Below are 16,886 nucleotides of genomic sequence, written 5' to 3'. Positions count from 1 at the left end.
TGATAACCGACTACTTTTGACCTGAATTGGATGATATAAACTTGGACTGAATATGTGGTTCCAACAGGACGGCGCCACAAGCCACCCAACGAATGATTTATTGAAAACCAAGTTTGGTGGAACGTGTTATTTCACGAAATAACCTAGTCAATTAATCGCCTCGGTCGTCTGATTTGACGCTGTTATTATATTTCCTGTGGTGCTACGTCAAGTCTATGGTCTATGCCATACAAGCCAGCGACGATTGATAAACTTCGTAAGAATATCGAACATGAAATAGCAGCAGTTCGGCCGATTTATGCTTGAAAACCGTCGAAAATTGGATTCTGCGTCTGGACTTCTGCAAGCGTGCCCGTGGTGGCCATGCAAAAGATATCGAGTTCCAAACATAATGGCATCGAATGTACTTTCACAGTAATACAAATTTCATTGATATTCCAAACCACCTCAGTTTTAGCTTAAGCTTTACCGAAATTACAATTATTTCATAGAATAAATAAATGTACATTAAAAATCAGTTAGCTGTTAGTATAAATTGACTACTTTTAATGTCAGCGCCTAGTTTTACCGTTTACTATATTTTATGCGATACAAATGTTTCCTACAATACAGCTGTTTTTGCCGTTAGTTTTTCACATACTGTCAACAAAAACATTTGTCATTTCATTGCATTTGTCAACAGTGTTGTGTATTCGGACTTGAATGTGTATAGGATTTGAAAAAATGTGCAATAAATACATTATTTATATGCAAAAGTATGTATGTATGTATGTGTGTTATAAAATCGTGCTATACGAAAGTTTTCATTCACGTTTCAACTGCATTTCAGACTCACTTTCATTTCAATGCACAAAATGTGACATTTAATACACACACACACACACACACACACACACCATTATGTACATATCCGACAATGATCACATTAGCTATTGCGACCACGAGTGCATCAAAAGCAAACATACCAATTACATACATATGTACATATTAATACATAAAAATGCACACATTTTGGCAAGGTACACACCTCGCTTGGCCTTTCGCTAACTGGTGAACCAATGAACAAAACAACAACAACAATAACATATACGCACTCGAACAGCACTTTTACTTTGTATACGAGCAGATAATATTATAATAGATTGTGGAAACAAGTAATCGGGTACTCATTTGGTTACATACAAAAAAACCGCAATACACGAATGTACTCTGTATTTACATACTTCGTAGTACATACATATGTATATATGTAACTACATACGAAAAAGAAAGGTAAATGATGAATGAGCAAAAACAACGAGTAAACACTGACTGACGGACTGGCGCTTCAGCTTTACATAGGTATGTATGGATGTAGCGTGTTGCACAACTAACGAGCTAAACAACCAAACTAACGACTATGCCACTAAATTAAACCATACAACGACGCAACACAAGCGTTGTAGTAAAACATTGGATGTAAATAAAAGGAAAAAAAATTAAAAAAATAAAATAAAAAAAGAAGAATAAAACACTAGCACACACATTGCCTAAAGGTGAAAACAAAAAACCACACGGACGGCAGGCGAGTAGTGGCCATAACCACAGTCACAACGAAAAATCGGAAAAGCGGCAAGGCAACCGACCGGCCTTTGCTGGAATTTTAACCAGTGGAACGTGACAAAGGAAAACCGGAGAGAAGAAATGGCAATTGGGCAATGTAGACGACTGACTTGACTTGACTTACTATTGACTGTGAACACCGATGCCGTCGCCATCGAAGCGTCGTCTTCGTAGTTTCCTACCTAGAGCCGTTGTCAAAGTAACTGGCTTAACTGACAGTGAACTGTGTAGATATGTTGTTATTGTTGGAACTTTTCCATGATATAGAGATCGTGCGGGGTAGGCGAACGACGTTTTGGCACGTTTATAAGCTGTTAGCTGTGGTTTGGTAGTCGTGATGTGGTTGTGTCGTTAGCGGGGAACATGGTGCAGCTCGTGCATTGAAAACTGTTAATGAAAATGCACTTTTTCCACTTAACACTGAATTAATTGGTTTTAACGTATTTGCAGTCAGGCAAGTGATAAGTATTTAAATGGTATAGCAGAAGAAGAAGAGGAAGCAGCTTGAAGTGCAAGGTGAAAAAAAAATTAAATGAAATTGAAAATAAACGAAGGCATTGAAAAGGCGCTTCTAAGTAAACTTAGTTCGATAGATATATACGAATGTATATAGCTAGATAACTTTCAGTTCCTGCATCGATAAATTATTGTTAGACTTGCATCCGCCGGGGATCTATTCTTTGCAGAGGTTTCTTTCCGTTTTCGCATTATGCAATAATTTCACACCTTTTCTTTTCTTTTTTTACCCCGTTACGTTCTTTCAAAATACTAATTCATTAGTATCATGTCATGCGTACCACTTTGGTTATGTTCTATTATATCGGCGCCATAGTTGTGTAGCCAAGAAACCACTTAGGCGACGTTAACAACAGTGTTTGCAGCAAAACTGACCTAGATTTCTCACTTGAGGCACTATGCATTAAACTGACCATTATGAAATATTTTAAGCACGAGTATGATTTCATGTACATGCAATAATACCTGAGAAGAATTTATTTTTCGATGTTGTGTGATTGATTTTGACTGAAACAAGCTACATAGTTTGCAATTTTCACCTTTCTAAGGCAAGTAATTCAGATTTACTGATATTTTTCGACTATGAGCTAGGAGTTGTGTATTATGAGTATGTGAGGTAGGAACCTAATTCTCCTAAATCTAGTTGTCAACGAAGTCATCTAACGTGACACCTAGGGAACGAGCTGTTTCGACAGGGTCGGATCATCGGGAGAGGGGTTCGTTAGGCATACAAAGAGATGGCAGTGTAGTGTGTGGACTCAGTACATGTAGTACATATGCATATTTGGTATGTCGGGGTCTAGTCTGGATAAGTAGGAGGTTATATTGCTACAGTATCTTGAACGAACTTGTGCAAGGGTCACACTTGTTTCAAGAGCCAACTAGATCTCGTCGTCTGCAATGGTGTAAGTTTGACCGCAAGGCTCTTCTCTGTGAGCGATTGTTGAGCATTGTGGATATGCCAAATAGGAGAGGATTAGTGGCTTTACACATAACATATATGGGCAACCCTTCACTGGGAAATCGCTGCAAAAAAGGAAGGGTAAACTAATTGTAAGAAAATATAAATTTAAAATATAAAAATTGAGCTCAGGAACATCATCTACATCCTCAGTAATAATCAAGTAATATTTACTGCTCCAGGTGAATCATAGAGAACTTTTTTTTACTTTTGACTACTCTATATTATAGAACATGCGCTATCGGTAACAATATGGTAGGTCTAAATTTCATAAAAAATCAGAAAAACTGTCCTGATTTTCAAGATTGATCTGATTTCCGGCGTCCAAGAGAATTATATGCTTTGAATTTTGTTTCTCACGGAGTCAAGACGCCAGCACATATGTATATAGTAGATTCGTTCATGATTGAAAATATCCAAGTGCGATCTCACAGTGAAGGATCAACCGCAATAACCTACACGTACCAACTGTGTCTTGAAGAATTGGGAATTTTAATCTAGTTTTGGCGAAAGATCAACCACACCCTTATATTATTGAAACAATTCTTTTAAATTATTTCTTCATATATATATTTATAGCACTCTTATATATATTTATAGCACTCTTAACCACAAATAATATTTTTAAATTCAATTCCTACTGCTTAAAGCTTACTGTAGAGTACTTTTTGCATAAAGTATGATTGATAACTACATATAGTCTATAAAGAACGATTACAAAGTCAAAAAAGATAATATAATAATATATTTGAATTTATCATATTATAAATAATTCAAAGGCAAGCGAATTGTAGATAAATTTAATTAATCAAACCATAAAAATGTAAGTAAATAAGTTATCTGATAGGTGCATTGTTCAAACAAACGTGTAGACCTATAATATATGATCTATATGCAAACGATCAGTAATCGCGTGACAATTATCACTTTAAAACGAATACAAGCCCATCAAAAGAATGCAAATAAATAACAAAACTCACGAGGAATGTGAGAAACAAAATAAAATTAAAAATGAAAAGATAAGAGAATGAAGAAAAGAAATTAACACGATCGGCAAAAATATACATATACATATACATATATACATTAACAAATGTGTATATTTGCTTTTTGATAAATAAAATAAAATAATCAAAACAAATTAAAAAAAAGAAAAAAAAAACACACGTATATATTAACATAATTTAACGCTGTTGGGGTTAAAATGAGAATAATGTTGCTAAAAATAATTTGACGAAAATAGCATAAACACTGGCCAGCCTTTTGTCGTTCTTTATAATGTATGTACTGAATGTATGAGTTTTTTTGGCTTTGTTTTAAGTATTTTTTTTTGTTTTTGGTTTTTTATTTTTTGGTCTGGCTGGATAAATTTCGTGCATTCGTGCTACTCAACTCGTACACACACGTGCCCATTATAATGTGTCAAGTGTCAACAGTTTTTTTTTTTTGATTTGTTCAAGCTGTCATTACATTGAGAAACTTTTTGAACTGAAAAAATTCGCAGTTACTGAAGTCAAGTTGCATGAAAAATTAATTTAAGAAATTTTGTATAGTCAGTAGAGCATGATTTGAGGTTAACAAATTCAGATTCGGTATTGATAAAAAAACACTACATTTCCAATCAGGTTTTAAATCACCTCAATTAGTCTATGAGCTGTGGTTTTGAAGAACAATTATTGCGCTACGAAATATTATAAAGAAAAGTATTTAATTTTTATTATACATTAATGTGTTTTAGAGTTGCTGCAACACGTTTGAATACATATTTCCTTTCTGTTCTAAGTACATATATATAAACAATTACTTTCCACAATAGTTAGGCTCAGGTATTGTCCGTTTTCTGTTGTAGTTTTAATAGACACTGTATATGCACATACATACACACTTAATATTTAAACGCCGCGATAAGAGGAAATTTACAGATATTATTAATTCATAGCCGGCGCCATAGATATTTATTTGAGTTTTTTTTTAAGTGAGTTGTAAAAAGAGTATGAAAAATATATGCGATAATTGGTAATTGCTTCAAGCGTTTTTCAATTCGTTATAAAATGTAATATTCAGTGAGTTAACGCAAATTACAAAAATTATAAAATTACTATGTAATTACCTTATTTCGCAAACCTTGAAAAACTTTCACTTATATATTAAAAATTCACTGCTAGTCATGACACTAAAACCGTTTGTAGTCTTAGTAGATAGAATCCGCTTAAAGAGTCACATGACAATTCTCATTTCCTCCACTAACGATTGGATTAATATCCTACAAAAGTATTTTTGCACACAATTTTTACCAATATTCAGACTTTTGTAGCATAATTTTGGGCGCATTACCTTCTCCATAATTTAATTTTATTTATACATTCATGAAAGTAATTATTTAATGCCTTTGATGTATATGATTAAAAATCGGAAATTTACGTCTAACAAAACCAATAATAATTTTTATAATAATTTATGAATATATACTTTATTATTTATATTTTTTGTTGATTATACACATCAACTTTGAAATAACCATCATAAAACATATATGAGTCGGTTTATTGATTCATGTCAGGCAGACAGCGAAAAGTGAGTTCAATACAAAACGAAGACTGATAAAGTAAACAAATAATTACAAATACACATATAATATATACTATTATATTAAATGCGGCATGCGAATATTGGCGAACTAAACCAAGTGCCTCAAGCGAAAATTTGTTATCTATAACAAGTTATAAACCGACAATCTCTAATGGTATGCTACGAGTATGACTGCAATTGGTTGCTTATACATTTACACACATTTGTTTATAAATTCTGTTCGTTTGTATACAAAACAAGAAATAATTGAGATAACAAATGCTTAGAAGGCGAAATATGTATATTCAACAAGCATTTTTGTTTAGCCGGCAAATTTTGTCAAAAATATATACGTAATTTTAGAAATTTTATTGTATTAACTTTCTGTGTTTTCTTAAAAGATTTGAGATTTAAAGATTTTTCTTAAAACCGCTACACATAGTGAGTGAGTTATTTGTTTACATATGCCAAAAACAGCTCCTTAATTAACTCACAAAATGTATTATTGGTTCATTAAAAAGTTGATTTTCATTGCTTTCAGATACAAGGTTGCGATTTTGGTTCAACAACCTTATAAAATGTTGATGCAACGTTGGATAAATGTACTATATATACACATAACATTCGATATGATCGTTGGTTGAGTTTAATGTCATACTTTCTTAAACAATAACAAAGAAAATTATTATGGACGAAATGTAAAATGTTCAAAACACCTTGAAATTAATTCTCATAATCGAGTGACAAAAAAACGTACTCGTGCGTGCACTGGTACTTTAGCAACTCACACAAACTACATACATATGTACATATTTAAGTTCATAAATATGTATAAACGAGAAGGTAATATTATGAGAGACTTGCAAAATATTTTTACGTTTTCACAGTGGCAATTTGCGAATTCTTTGTTGTCATTGGCTGCTTCGTACACATAAACTTACATTTAAACAATTCAGAATCTATACATTATAATACTGAGATACATATAATAAAGAGAAAATTGAAATAAAAACTGATGCTGTGCAAGGTAACTAGGCATAATCAAGTATGTAAAAATTAAAAGCGCAATTTAATTTCGTATAAACAAATTTAACATTTCTTCTTTGCATTCAATTTTCGCAACTAAGGAAAATATAAACAGATGTATCCACATATAGGAGTCATTATTTGTGTGTCATATATTTTATACACATATTTATGTCCTATATACTATATAGAATATTTAGCTGTAGAATAAAAGTATAAACACAAAACAAACAAGCAGATACTCGGAGAAAAAGCGAAAGCGAATAAGTGCAATATGACTTTGCAATTTTCGTGAAAAGTAGATAGCAAATGTACGTTTATGTTGGAAGAATTTTTGTAAATTTGCATTTGCAAGACCATAAACGAATTGAATAAAACACATGAAAAGCAATGAAACAAATCAACATTTTCACAAAGAATGATAAACACAATTTGTATCAAATAGATAAAGTATATTTCTTATTATCTATTCACTTTGTGGACAATTAATTAGGAAAAAATTGTAAGCAATAATTAATTTAAATAATGCAATATGATTTAAAATTAATTATGCATTATATTCGCATTTTTAAGGCTTTATTTAAAAATAAAGATACCGCAGTATTCCTGTTACCAATACGATAATTTGCAATTCTTATCTAATACCGTTGATTAATTTTTTCAGTAGGTGCAAAAAGGGGAATGTTTTTAAATATTTGCAGTTAGAAAGTATACGGGAATTATGCATTTTGCAAACAAACTGTAATTCTCATTGGAATAACGTCTGAAAATAACATATCGGCTAACGGCAACTGCTGTGCTGTGTAGCAGTAACATCCTAAGCCGGCATTGCAAGTCCAAAGTCCAATTGTACTTTACAAGGATTGATTTTAAAAGTTATTGCAATTTAAACGAAAAAATAAGTCGTAAACATCTACTTATTTTTTAAATATTACTATATATAAATACACATCGGCCAGCTTACCTAATATTTATGTCCAACAAATCGGTCAAAAACTTCCACTGCTATCAGTTTTTTATTTATTTTCAATATTGACGTCAGCGCGTTACAGCTTGTTATTTTATGCAACTGCACTAAGTATTAAACGAGAACGAATCACACGAAATATTTCCGATTTCCACTTTTCTTGTGTCAATATTTTAGCATTTTACGTGAGCACAATATCAAAACACTGTGTATTCTAAAGAAATTAACATATATGAACGGCGTAGGAACAAAAAAAAATCGACAATTTATATTATTTGATTTTTTCTCCACTGCTATATTTTATGCGTCTTGATTCGGCCTTTGTATGGTTCATTTTATTTGCTATTCATTTCATTCTTCTGTTTACCCTTTGCACTTTTATTCCACCTTTGTTTCAATATTCCGTTTTTTTTCTTTGTCACTGAATGCAATTTTTCTTGCCAAACTTGCTTTTACATTGGGTAATTGATATTTTATTTGTTTAATAAACAACAATTTCAGTAGGTTAATTGATTTGTAGCACATTCAATATATTTATTAGAATATAACTCGTTTATTATAACCAATATTAATAAGGAAAAAATAATATAAACCCTCTTGGCGCTATAGATTCACACAGATTACATTTTCGTATGACCGATTTCACACAGGCAATTTTTGTTGCGGCAATTCTTAACTTTATAGGAGAGGGGGCGACGAAGAGAGGAGAATTTCTCTCTCTTTCGCTTCCCTTGGTCGCCCCCTCTCCTATAAAACTAAGAATTGCCGCAACAAAAATTGCCTGTGTGAAATCGGTCTATTAGAACTTTTAATTGCAGCCAACTTCAAGTTTATGTATAAATGGAATTGGTACGTGATGCCAGAGGGTGTTTTTAATATTGGCACTATTTATATATGTGAAGGAAAGATTTTTAACGAAAATTAAAATTATTAATATTTACCGATGGTTTTAATTTTTTTTATAATATTTAAAAAAATATATATTGTTATCTTTAGTTCTTTATTAATTACACATTGTTTCAGTCAACTTTAATTTTATCCCCCACTTGATATTTTAATATAACATTTAAATTTAAAATTTTATATGACAAAAATAGTTGTTGCTGCGAACATATTTATATTTACATATACATATAAACAGTTTATATATAAGCATAGCATTTTTTAATAATATTTAAAAATTATATTAAGGGAAATTGTTTGTATACGTGTAGGCATCATTGTTTTGCTGCCAGCAGTTGACGGATAGCACAGCAAAAGCAATAGGAAGAAAAGAAGAAATTATTAAAGAGACACAATCGAATGTAGTGTGTTAGTGATTTTTTTTCACGCACATCTAAAAATCTTTTTCAAAATCTTTTTCAATTATTTATATATATTTAATAAATAACTTAAGCAAAATGCAGTTTTGGAGCAGCCGAAAATGTCGCTGCTTAGCAATATTTATGGTGAGTAATAGTAGTCAATATTTTAACCAAGTACTTTTAAGCCGATTTGTTGCCGCATTACTTTTTGGTTTCTGGAAAGTTTTCCTTATTCATTCATAACATTAATGACTGTATATTTGTTATATATAATATTATAGGTAATTTATGTGTTTTATAATCCTACCGATTCTGGCGCAGTGGACATGAATAGCGAAAATATAGATATGACTTTAGGTAAGTAAAAATTAAGCACAAAACTTGAAATGAAAAATTTTAGGTAAAGAAAAGGAAGATCGACACGCTTATCACAGCGCCGCTTGTTTTATTCCTCTTGACGTGTCAATACTAGAATTTGTGTAAGCAATGTTCAAGCGAAAAGGCAAAATCAAATTGTTAGTAACGTTAATGCAATTATTTCATTAGTTGTCTTTGTAAACATTTTACTACTTTGAGTACTAATAAATTTCAAACCTATCGTAAATAAATATTTACATGTGAAGTGTCTAATTGATGCGGTACACTATAGCTCATACAATTTAATTAAAATTTTGTGGACAAAAAACGCCCAGTTTTGTTAAACCAAGTGTCGTATAATTTGCAGTATGGTAGGCATATGACTGCTACCAAAGTACATTTATAGAACTATGCTTATCGCAGCTTTGTTGGGTTTTTTCGTATATCGCGTTTAGACCTACATAGAATGCGCCGTTTCATTGTGGTTAATATTAATTCTATAATGCCAATTTTTATTTAAAAATAATTACTTGCGTCGCAATTTTATAAATTTCGTTGGCGTTAAATGAAGTTACTATGCGTCACACCGTTATCATCATTATTGTTTTTTAATTGCTCGACTTTTTAGTGTTTTAAAGTATGTGTATGTATGTATGTATGTATGTACAATTGATGTAAAAAAAAAATGAAGTTCCATGTTCTACCTTCCGTTCAATTAAAAACTAGTTGCTGGGTTGTTATCGAAATAGATATGTAGGTATGGTACAGAAAAACGCTAATATTTCTCATATTGGTTGAAATGAAATGTTGAAATATACCTACAAATGTACTAAAAACAACATACATTTTTTCCTAAGCAGTAGTGTAGCATTTTAAGTATTTTTAGAGATGTAATTAATTTTCGTAAATTATATTACTATCATAATAAAACTAAAATATTGAAAAAAAATAATAATATAAAAGTTGAGATCATCGTACTATACTCTTTCTGTTGTACCTGAAGTTGAAACAGCTGTTACATTATTCGGAAATATATAGGAAATTACAAGTCTTGATATTCTATTGTTATACACTATACATAAATTGTATTTACATGCTGAATTGCAGTAAAATATATATAGAATTGAATACATGTATGTATGTACATATTTAAATTAGTACGTTTAAATCGAAGATGCATACACCCTCTTTCATCCATATTAAAGCATCTTAACAACTTGTCTCTATAATTTTTTAAGCGTTTCTACTGTTTCCTATTTGCATAAATTTACACAAATAACTTTCTCTTTCCTTGTCTATTCACAACATAATTATCTTTGCATCTGTTTTATGCCAAGAAATAAAATAAATAATTTGTGCACACGTATGTTTGTATATATCTATGTATAAACATACATATTCATAACTACATATATGACTAACCTATGACTTACTTAATAAACACGTATTTTTTTGCTTGTTAACAGCTTCCAATGAATTGGTTTTTCTGAACTTTTACGCCGAATGGTGTCGCTTTAGTAATCTCCTAGCGCCGATTTTCAATGAAGCTGCCGATAAGGTAATCACACACACACACGCTAATCTAAATATTATCGCACAGTTTTTAATAACAACAATAAAAATTCAATTCCGTGAATTTTAGGTGAAAGAGGCTTTTCCGGAACCGGGCAAAGTAGTATTAGGAAGAGTTGATTGTGATCGTGAAACGTCAATAGCTTCGCGTTTCCATATAACCAAATACCCAACACTGAAGGTGATACGCAATGGACAGTTGAGCAAACGTGAATATCGTGGACAACGCTCCGCCGAAGCGTTTTTGGAATTTGTCAAGAAGCAGTTGGAAGATCCGATCAAAGAGTTTAAGACATTGAAAGATTTGGAAAATCTTGATTCCAGAAAACGTATAATTATCGGTTATTTCGATCGTCGCGATATGCCGGAGTATGATACTTTCCGTAAGGTTGCCACAAATTTGAAGGAGGATTGTCAATTCCATGTCGGTTTTGGTGATGCAGCACAGGCTATGCATCCACCTGGTGAGTAGTGTGGGATTTTGTTAAAAAAATTTCCTTTTTTTGTAATTTTACAACACTAATTTGTTAATTTGATTTTTCTAATTAATATTAATTGAGGAATGCATGAATTGTAATTGCTTTTATTGGTTTTTAATTCTAAAAAATTGCTTATCTATTGTTTCAATATCTTTATTAACACCTATATTAATGTAATAACAATAACAACTCTCAATTTTCTCACAACTTTTGTAAGCTGTGGACGCTGACAGCGATATAAAGCGAGGTAATGCGATTTTCAATTTAACATTAGGTAATTTTTTGTTTTTGTTTTTGTCTTTTTTTTTGTTTTGTATATAACTGCATTTGTATATATTTCAGCGCACTACTTTAATAATATTTTTTGTTGGTTTTGGATTGAAACATTTTTTTCTTCTTTTTAATAAAGAAAACCCACCAGCTAATTTACTAATTTTTTTAGATACACCGATAAGCTATATATCCGATATTATATTATATATGATATGCTTATATTTTCATTCAGAAACAATAACTATGGTGTTGGCTATATGTGTGCTGTGTTATATAAATTAATTCTTATATAAGTAATTTGTCTGATATTCGATTTTCATAACAGGCCACCCGATTATTGTTTTCCGTCCCGATGTGGCACTGTCGCATGAAAACGACGAAACCTATACGGGCAGTTTGAAAAACTTCGATGAGCTGAAAATTTGGGTGCAGGAAAAATGTGTGCCATTGGTGCGTGAAATTACATTCGAAAACGCTGAAGAGTTGACCGAAGAAGGCTTGCCATTTTTGATACTTTTCCACAAACCCGACGATACCGATGCGATTAAGGACTACAAGGCGATTATTGAGACACAGTTATTGGATGAGAAACGTGAGAAAATAATATAGATTTTTATTTCAAACACAATTAAAATTATATTTTTCATTATGCTGCAGAGAATATCAATTTCCTCACCGCTGATGGCCAACGCTTTGCACATCCCCTACATCATTTGGGTAAATCCGAGGATGACTTGCCATTGATTGCTATCGATTCATTCCGTCACATGTATATGTTCCCCAAGTTCCAAGATATGTATCAGCCTGGTAAACTTAAGCAGTTTTTGCAAGATTTGTACAGTGGCAAATTGCACAGGTTGGTGGTCAAAACATTTTTATGAAATTTTCGAATTTTTTTTTTTATATATTATTTATATATATATTTTTAAATTAAATTACATTTTTTTTTATTTTTTAAATTAAATTAAATTTTTTTTTTATTTTTTAAATTTAATTTAATTTTTTAATTTTTAAATTTATTTAATTAAATTTTTTTATTTTTTTAATTTAATTTAATTTTTTTTTTTATTTTATTCTTACAGAGAGTTCCATTACGGTCCCGATCCATCTGGCAATGAGGTACAAACTGAGGTCGTAATGAAAGGCACTTCACCGCCCGAATCGAGTTTTAAGAAGTTGGGACCATCGAAAAATCGCTATACATTATTGCATAAGGATGAGCTGTAAAGTATGTTATTAGGCTATATGTAGACTAAACACAACACACTCAGATACATACATACACACAAGCATACACGTTCGGCTACAGCTACAGACATACAATTGACAGTGCTGCAGTTTAATACAAATCAAAACAATTTCAATCAAACAATCAATCTCGTATACAACAACAACAATTAGAAATATGTATGAAATTTTCAAAAATAATGTTGCTGTATTGTTGCTTTTTACATTGTATTAATTATGCTTTAGAAAGATGTTTTGTTTAAATATTTTTTTTCCAAGCAAAAAAAATAGCAAACTATTTTATTTAATACACCAATTAATGAAAAGATACATACATACATAAAAATGCAATTGTGATTTTATATATTTTTTGTATTAATTTTAATATAAAAAAAATGATGAGAAACTAAGAACTACTGAAAAATAAGCGCTTGATTTATTTCCAATGTATGTATGTTATGTATTTGCTATGAAATGACTTTCCTTATACTATAATACTTATTACGAATTGTCAATTTAAAGTTGAACTCATAAACGGAGATTGTAAAAATCAACAGCAGGTTTATGCATAAGTTTTTGTTTAATTAGACAATTAATTGTGTGTGTTTGTTAGAAATTTTGAAACACTAGTATGCAAGCTTTGAATATAATAAAGTGCGTTTTTTTTCAAAATATATGTAAAAATAAAAAATGATCATTAAATCGATTAAATGGTGATCGTGTAGACCCATGCAACTTCGTATTTAATATTTATAATGCTATTAAACTTATTGTGTAAAAAAAGGAAAAGTATAATACAAATACAAATACAATAATGTAAATGGACTTAAATTATCCATTTTTTACTGTTTTCAGTGCTATGACTTATGTGCATTTAATGATTGATTGAAATAACTTGAATACGTTTAATTTCATATTTAGTTTAGTATATGCATACATACTTACATACATGTGTATTTATGTTGAAAATTAAATAAATACCGGAAATGTCACACTATATAACTGTACATATTGTTTATTTGTAGTTTTATTACAATTTTTTGTTTTTGTATATATTTTCAAAGTTAGGTTAACTGAAATTAGGTGCCACAAATTACCTTTTCTTCAGTTTTGTAACTGTTTGTGAATAATTTTCACTTTTACAACTACAACAATCTATTGTTAAAGCTTAACATCAAGACAAAAAACAAACAAAATCCATATACAGTAGAGCTTCCATAACTCGAACTTCTATAACTCGAAGATCTCCATAACTCAAACTCTTGAATTGGCAAGAGCAGTCAAATTTCATAAGAATGACCTACCATAATTCAAAGTCTCTCTAACTCGAAATCTTTTTCTGAATTATAGTGTTTCGAGTTAGTGAAGTTCAACTGTATTATAATATGAATCACACATTTTAGTGATTTTCGCAGATTTAATGTTTTTCAAACACCTAGAACACTTCTCTCTCCACTTTTTGCAATCCAGCGCCACCTCTTGCATTATTATATAATAAACTGCGCACACATAACGCATAAACGTGTACATTTTTATGCTAAATATTTTCTTGCACTTTATATCAAATAAATCTTAAAAAAATAAACAACGGAATATTGTAAAATGAGCATAGTTTATATTTAAAATTTCGTCATAATTTTATCAAGTTCGTTTTATACATACATACACATGTATTACGTTTGTATAAACAAATAATACAGGTAAATACACAAATGCATATTGCAGTTGTTGTTGTTGCATTCATAGGCGCCGTTTGCCGGTTGTCACATGAGCAAACGCGAATTGAGAAATCCATAAATCGCATTTACAAATCCATTCGCCAGTCCGTGCACACATCTAACCACTAAAGGTTTGCGCTTTTTGACACTGCTCGTTTCGCTATTTTCATGGCTACAAAATGAGAAACCCTTTACAAAATATTTTACCCAATTGCTGGTACTTACAGTTGGTAGTCCACATTCATGTCGACACGGTGCGTCTGTTGTTGCCGGCTGGTTGATGCCTGCTCCTCCAGTTTATCCATAAACATAACCGCTTGCTGTGCGTTACGCCAACAAACTACTTAGAGAACGACATATAAAATTGCTACTGTACGTGGTACTATTACTTTTATTTACTGAATTTTTTATTCTCCTTTTTTTTTGAGTACTCGCATGTAGTAAACAATTTGGCGGTCAGTCTGATTATCGCGTTGCTTCTTCTTTTCATACAAATATCGATGTGACAATACGCCAGTTAACCTATTTTATTCACAAACACTTGCCAATTGTTGTAGAAACCCCCAAAGGTTGTTACAAAGTTCGACCGAAATATACTCTAGTCATTTGAAAAGTATTCGTTGAAAGAATGCAAAGCAATAAAAAGCTAGGAATAGAAGATGTGCAAATTGTACGTGACAGCCAAGCCCCAGTTATAATGGCTATCAACAAATCAGATTGCGTGATATGCAAATAAGATAAAAGCTTTGCGGAGCTAGGAAAGCTTGGTAACGGCAGTTGACAATTGTAGAAAATTGCGAGAGATTATACAATTTGTGGTAATGCATACGATATATTCTAACATAATTTGTAAGCAAGCTAAAGTATGCTCAATAGTTTAATGCTAGTAATTAGTTAATAGAAGTACATTGTATTATAGTCCTCAAGAAGATTCCCCAAATTTTTAGACAAATTTACTAATTGTACAACAGTTTATTGATGTGTAAAAAATTGTGCAAGCTCAAATCTGAGCATAATTTTATTCTCTTTTTGTGTTGATATTTTAAATTTTTCATAATAAATACTGCATTTTCTTAAAGCTTTAAGCATGCAGCTTATAAACTAAAAACGAATACATTACATTTGTTGAAAAGTAAAACCCATAAAATATTTGCCCTTTTAAGGCAATATCGTTCGTAATATAATAATAAATTATAACTTTATGCTTAATGTAAAAGTTGGACGGATAATATTCGAAAACAATAATGCTGCGATTTTTTTATGTGGATCTAATAATAAAAAGTTGTATACGCACACTCTTCCTAATGGTGGTGTATAACTTATTTCATTTTAGTTTATTAAGAATTTTTACTTTTCAGTAGTAAAAATTTGTGAGGCACTTGGGTGATCTTTTTATACTGCACAGATACTTTAACGCCGCATTGTAAACACGCTGAGTAGCGTAACAACGAATAGGCCGCCGATTATAGTGCCGGCAGTTATTTTTTGTTTTATTGATCCACTCTGCAAAGGACATATGTATATAATTTAATAAGTGAAGTACGTTTGACGCGATCTATGAACTTACAATCACAAAGTAATTACAACGATCACCAACACAGCACTCATGGCACCACCAATCCTCATACCAAATATGTGTGCAATATTGCATATAACGTTTACGTCGCTGTTGGCATTGTTGCTTTGTCATACAACGTTTGGACACATAGTATTGTTTTAGTGCACCCTGAGAGAAATATGGTTGGCTTCCCCAACGGATCTCAGTACCGCATGCATCCTCACCTGGTTCACAGGTTTTTATCGTATTCAAACATTTCTCTGTGTTACCTGTCTGATTGGAACACACATAGCACTCCAAACCGTTGACGAAGCTAACTAAAAGTTAAAATTGTGTGAGATTACGGTGGCACATTGCACTTGACAACAGGTGTTGGTCCGACTTACCTTGTCCAATATAATAAATGGCTATAATGGTAACAATGAAAAGCTTCCATGTTTCCATTTTCACTATATTTGGTGAAGGATATTTTAGGAAGTTAAAGGAATTAAAACAATTTGGGCAAAATCACAACAAATAGACAATAAACACAATTAACGAAATAGTGACAAATGTATTTGACAGGGTTTTATTTAAACCACGCCTTAAGACAGGGTCGCAACTGAGCCCGCTTTTCTGTACAGTGGAAAAAATTGTACAAATTTAGTCAAAGTGTAGCATAAATATTTCAATTATAAATTTTAACATATTAAAGATTGAATTAAATAAATTAATCATTTGTATATCAATTGCAAAGAAAAATTATGCAAATACTTATA

General features: G+C 31.2%; 3 protein-coding genes across 12 annotated transcripts in view; 1 reads left to right on the top strand and 2 right to left on the bottom strand.

Moving 5' to 3' along the window:
• Positions 1 to 8,268, bottom strand: part of LOC105210532 (myotubularin-related protein 4) — a 29,801-nt gene extending 21,533 nt beyond the window's left edge. For all 5 annotated transcript variants that reach the window (XM_054232266.1, XM_011181551.3, XM_054232267.1 and 2 more), the window contains exon 1: positions 7,638 to 8,268. The gene's annotated coding sequence lies outside the window, so the exon portion shown is untranslated. The remainder of the gene's footprint in view (positions 1 to 7,637) is intronic.
• Positions 8,269 to 8,914: 646 nt separating this feature from the next.
• On the top strand, positions 8,915 to 13,859 carry LOC105210537 (endoplasmic reticulum resident protein 44). 3 transcript variants are annotated; one of them, XM_011181558.3, is made up of 8 exons: positions 8,915 to 9,088; positions 9,226 to 9,301; positions 10,768 to 10,859; positions 10,944 to 11,337; positions 11,570 to 11,626; positions 11,951 to 12,217; positions 12,283 to 12,481; positions 12,708 to 13,859. In XM_011181558.3, exons 1-8 carry the CDS (start codon positions 9,041 to 9,043, stop codon positions 12,850 to 12,852), a joined length of 1,278 nt encoding a protein of 425 aa, XP_011179860.1. In that variant the 5' UTR covers positions 8,915 to 9,040; the 3' UTR covers positions 12,853 to 13,859. The 3 variants fall into 3 exon arrangements, with proteins under 3 accessions (XP_011179860.1, XP_011179861.1, XP_011179862.1); XM_011181559.3 differs by having other exon boundaries at positions 8,916 to 9,088; positions 11,570 to 11,599; XM_011181560.3 differs by lacking the exon at positions 11,570 to 11,626 and having other exon boundaries at positions 8,917 to 9,088.
• Ly6g6d_0 (uncharacterized) lies at positions 12,878 to 16,704 on the bottom strand. Of its 4 annotated transcripts, none has more exons than XM_054232282.1 (5): positions 16,515 to 16,704; positions 16,138 to 16,445; positions 14,970 to 16,073; positions 14,796 to 14,910; positions 12,878 to 14,742 (listed from the first exon to the last, which is right to left on the bottom strand). In XM_054232282.1, the coding sequence occupies exons 1-3, from the start codon at positions 16,570 to 16,572 to the stop codon at positions 15,981 to 15,983; spliced, it is 459 nt and encodes a 152-aa protein (XP_054088257.1). In that variant the 5' UTR covers positions 16,573 to 16,704; the 3' UTR covers positions 12,878 to 14,742; positions 14,796 to 14,910; positions 14,970 to 15,980. The 4 variants fall into 4 exon arrangements, with proteins under 4 accessions (XP_054088257.1, XP_054088258.1, XP_054088256.1 ...); XM_054232283.1 differs by having other exon boundaries at positions 12,878 to 14,730; XM_054232281.1 differs by having other exon boundaries at positions 14,796 to 16,073.
• Between the last annotated feature and the right edge of the window lie 182 nt (positions 16,705 to 16,886).

The sequence above is a fragment of the Zeugodacus cucurbitae genome, chromosome 5 (assembly GCF_028554725.1).
Source record: "Zeugodacus cucurbitae isolate PBARC_wt_2022May chromosome 5, idZeuCucr1.2, whole genome shotgun sequence".
Classification (NCBI taxonomy): Eukaryota; Metazoa; Arthropoda; class Insecta; order Diptera; family Tephritidae; genus Zeugodacus; species Zeugodacus cucurbitae.
The sequence above is the reverse complement of the archived record's forward strand: the minus strand, read 5'-3'. Positions and strand labels throughout refer to the sequence as shown.

What these genes read in the sequence shown, in the direction of transcription:
- LOC105210537 (XM_011181558.3), top strand. Translation starts at nt 9,041, where the DNA reads ATGCAGTTTTGGAGCAGCCGAAAATGTCGCTGCTTAGCAATATTTATG. An exon ending in TCAATGAAGCTGCCGATAAG is followed by an intron (nt 10,860 to 10,943) that starts GTAATCACACAC and finishes CGTGAATTTTAG; the next exon opens with GTGAAAGAGGCTTTTCCGGA. An exon ending in ACAGTTATTGGATGAGAAAC is followed by an intron (nt 12,218 to 12,282) that starts GTGAGAAAATAA and finishes ATTATGCTGCAG; the next exon opens with AGAATATCAATTTCCTCACC.
- Ly6g6d_0 (XM_054232281.1), bottom strand. Translation starts at nt 16,572, where the DNA reads ATGGAAACATGGAAGCTTTTCATTGTTACCATTATAGCCATTTATTAT. An exon ending in CATTTATTATATTGGACAAG is followed by an intron (nt 16,446 to 16,514) that starts GTAAGTCGGACC and finishes TTTAACTTTTAG; the next exon opens with TTAGCTTCGTCAACGGTTTG. An exon ending in GTTGTAATTACTTTGTGATT is followed by an intron (nt 16,074 to 16,137) that starts GTAAGTTCATAG and finishes TGTCCTTTGCAG; the next exon opens with AGTGGATCAATAAAACAAAA.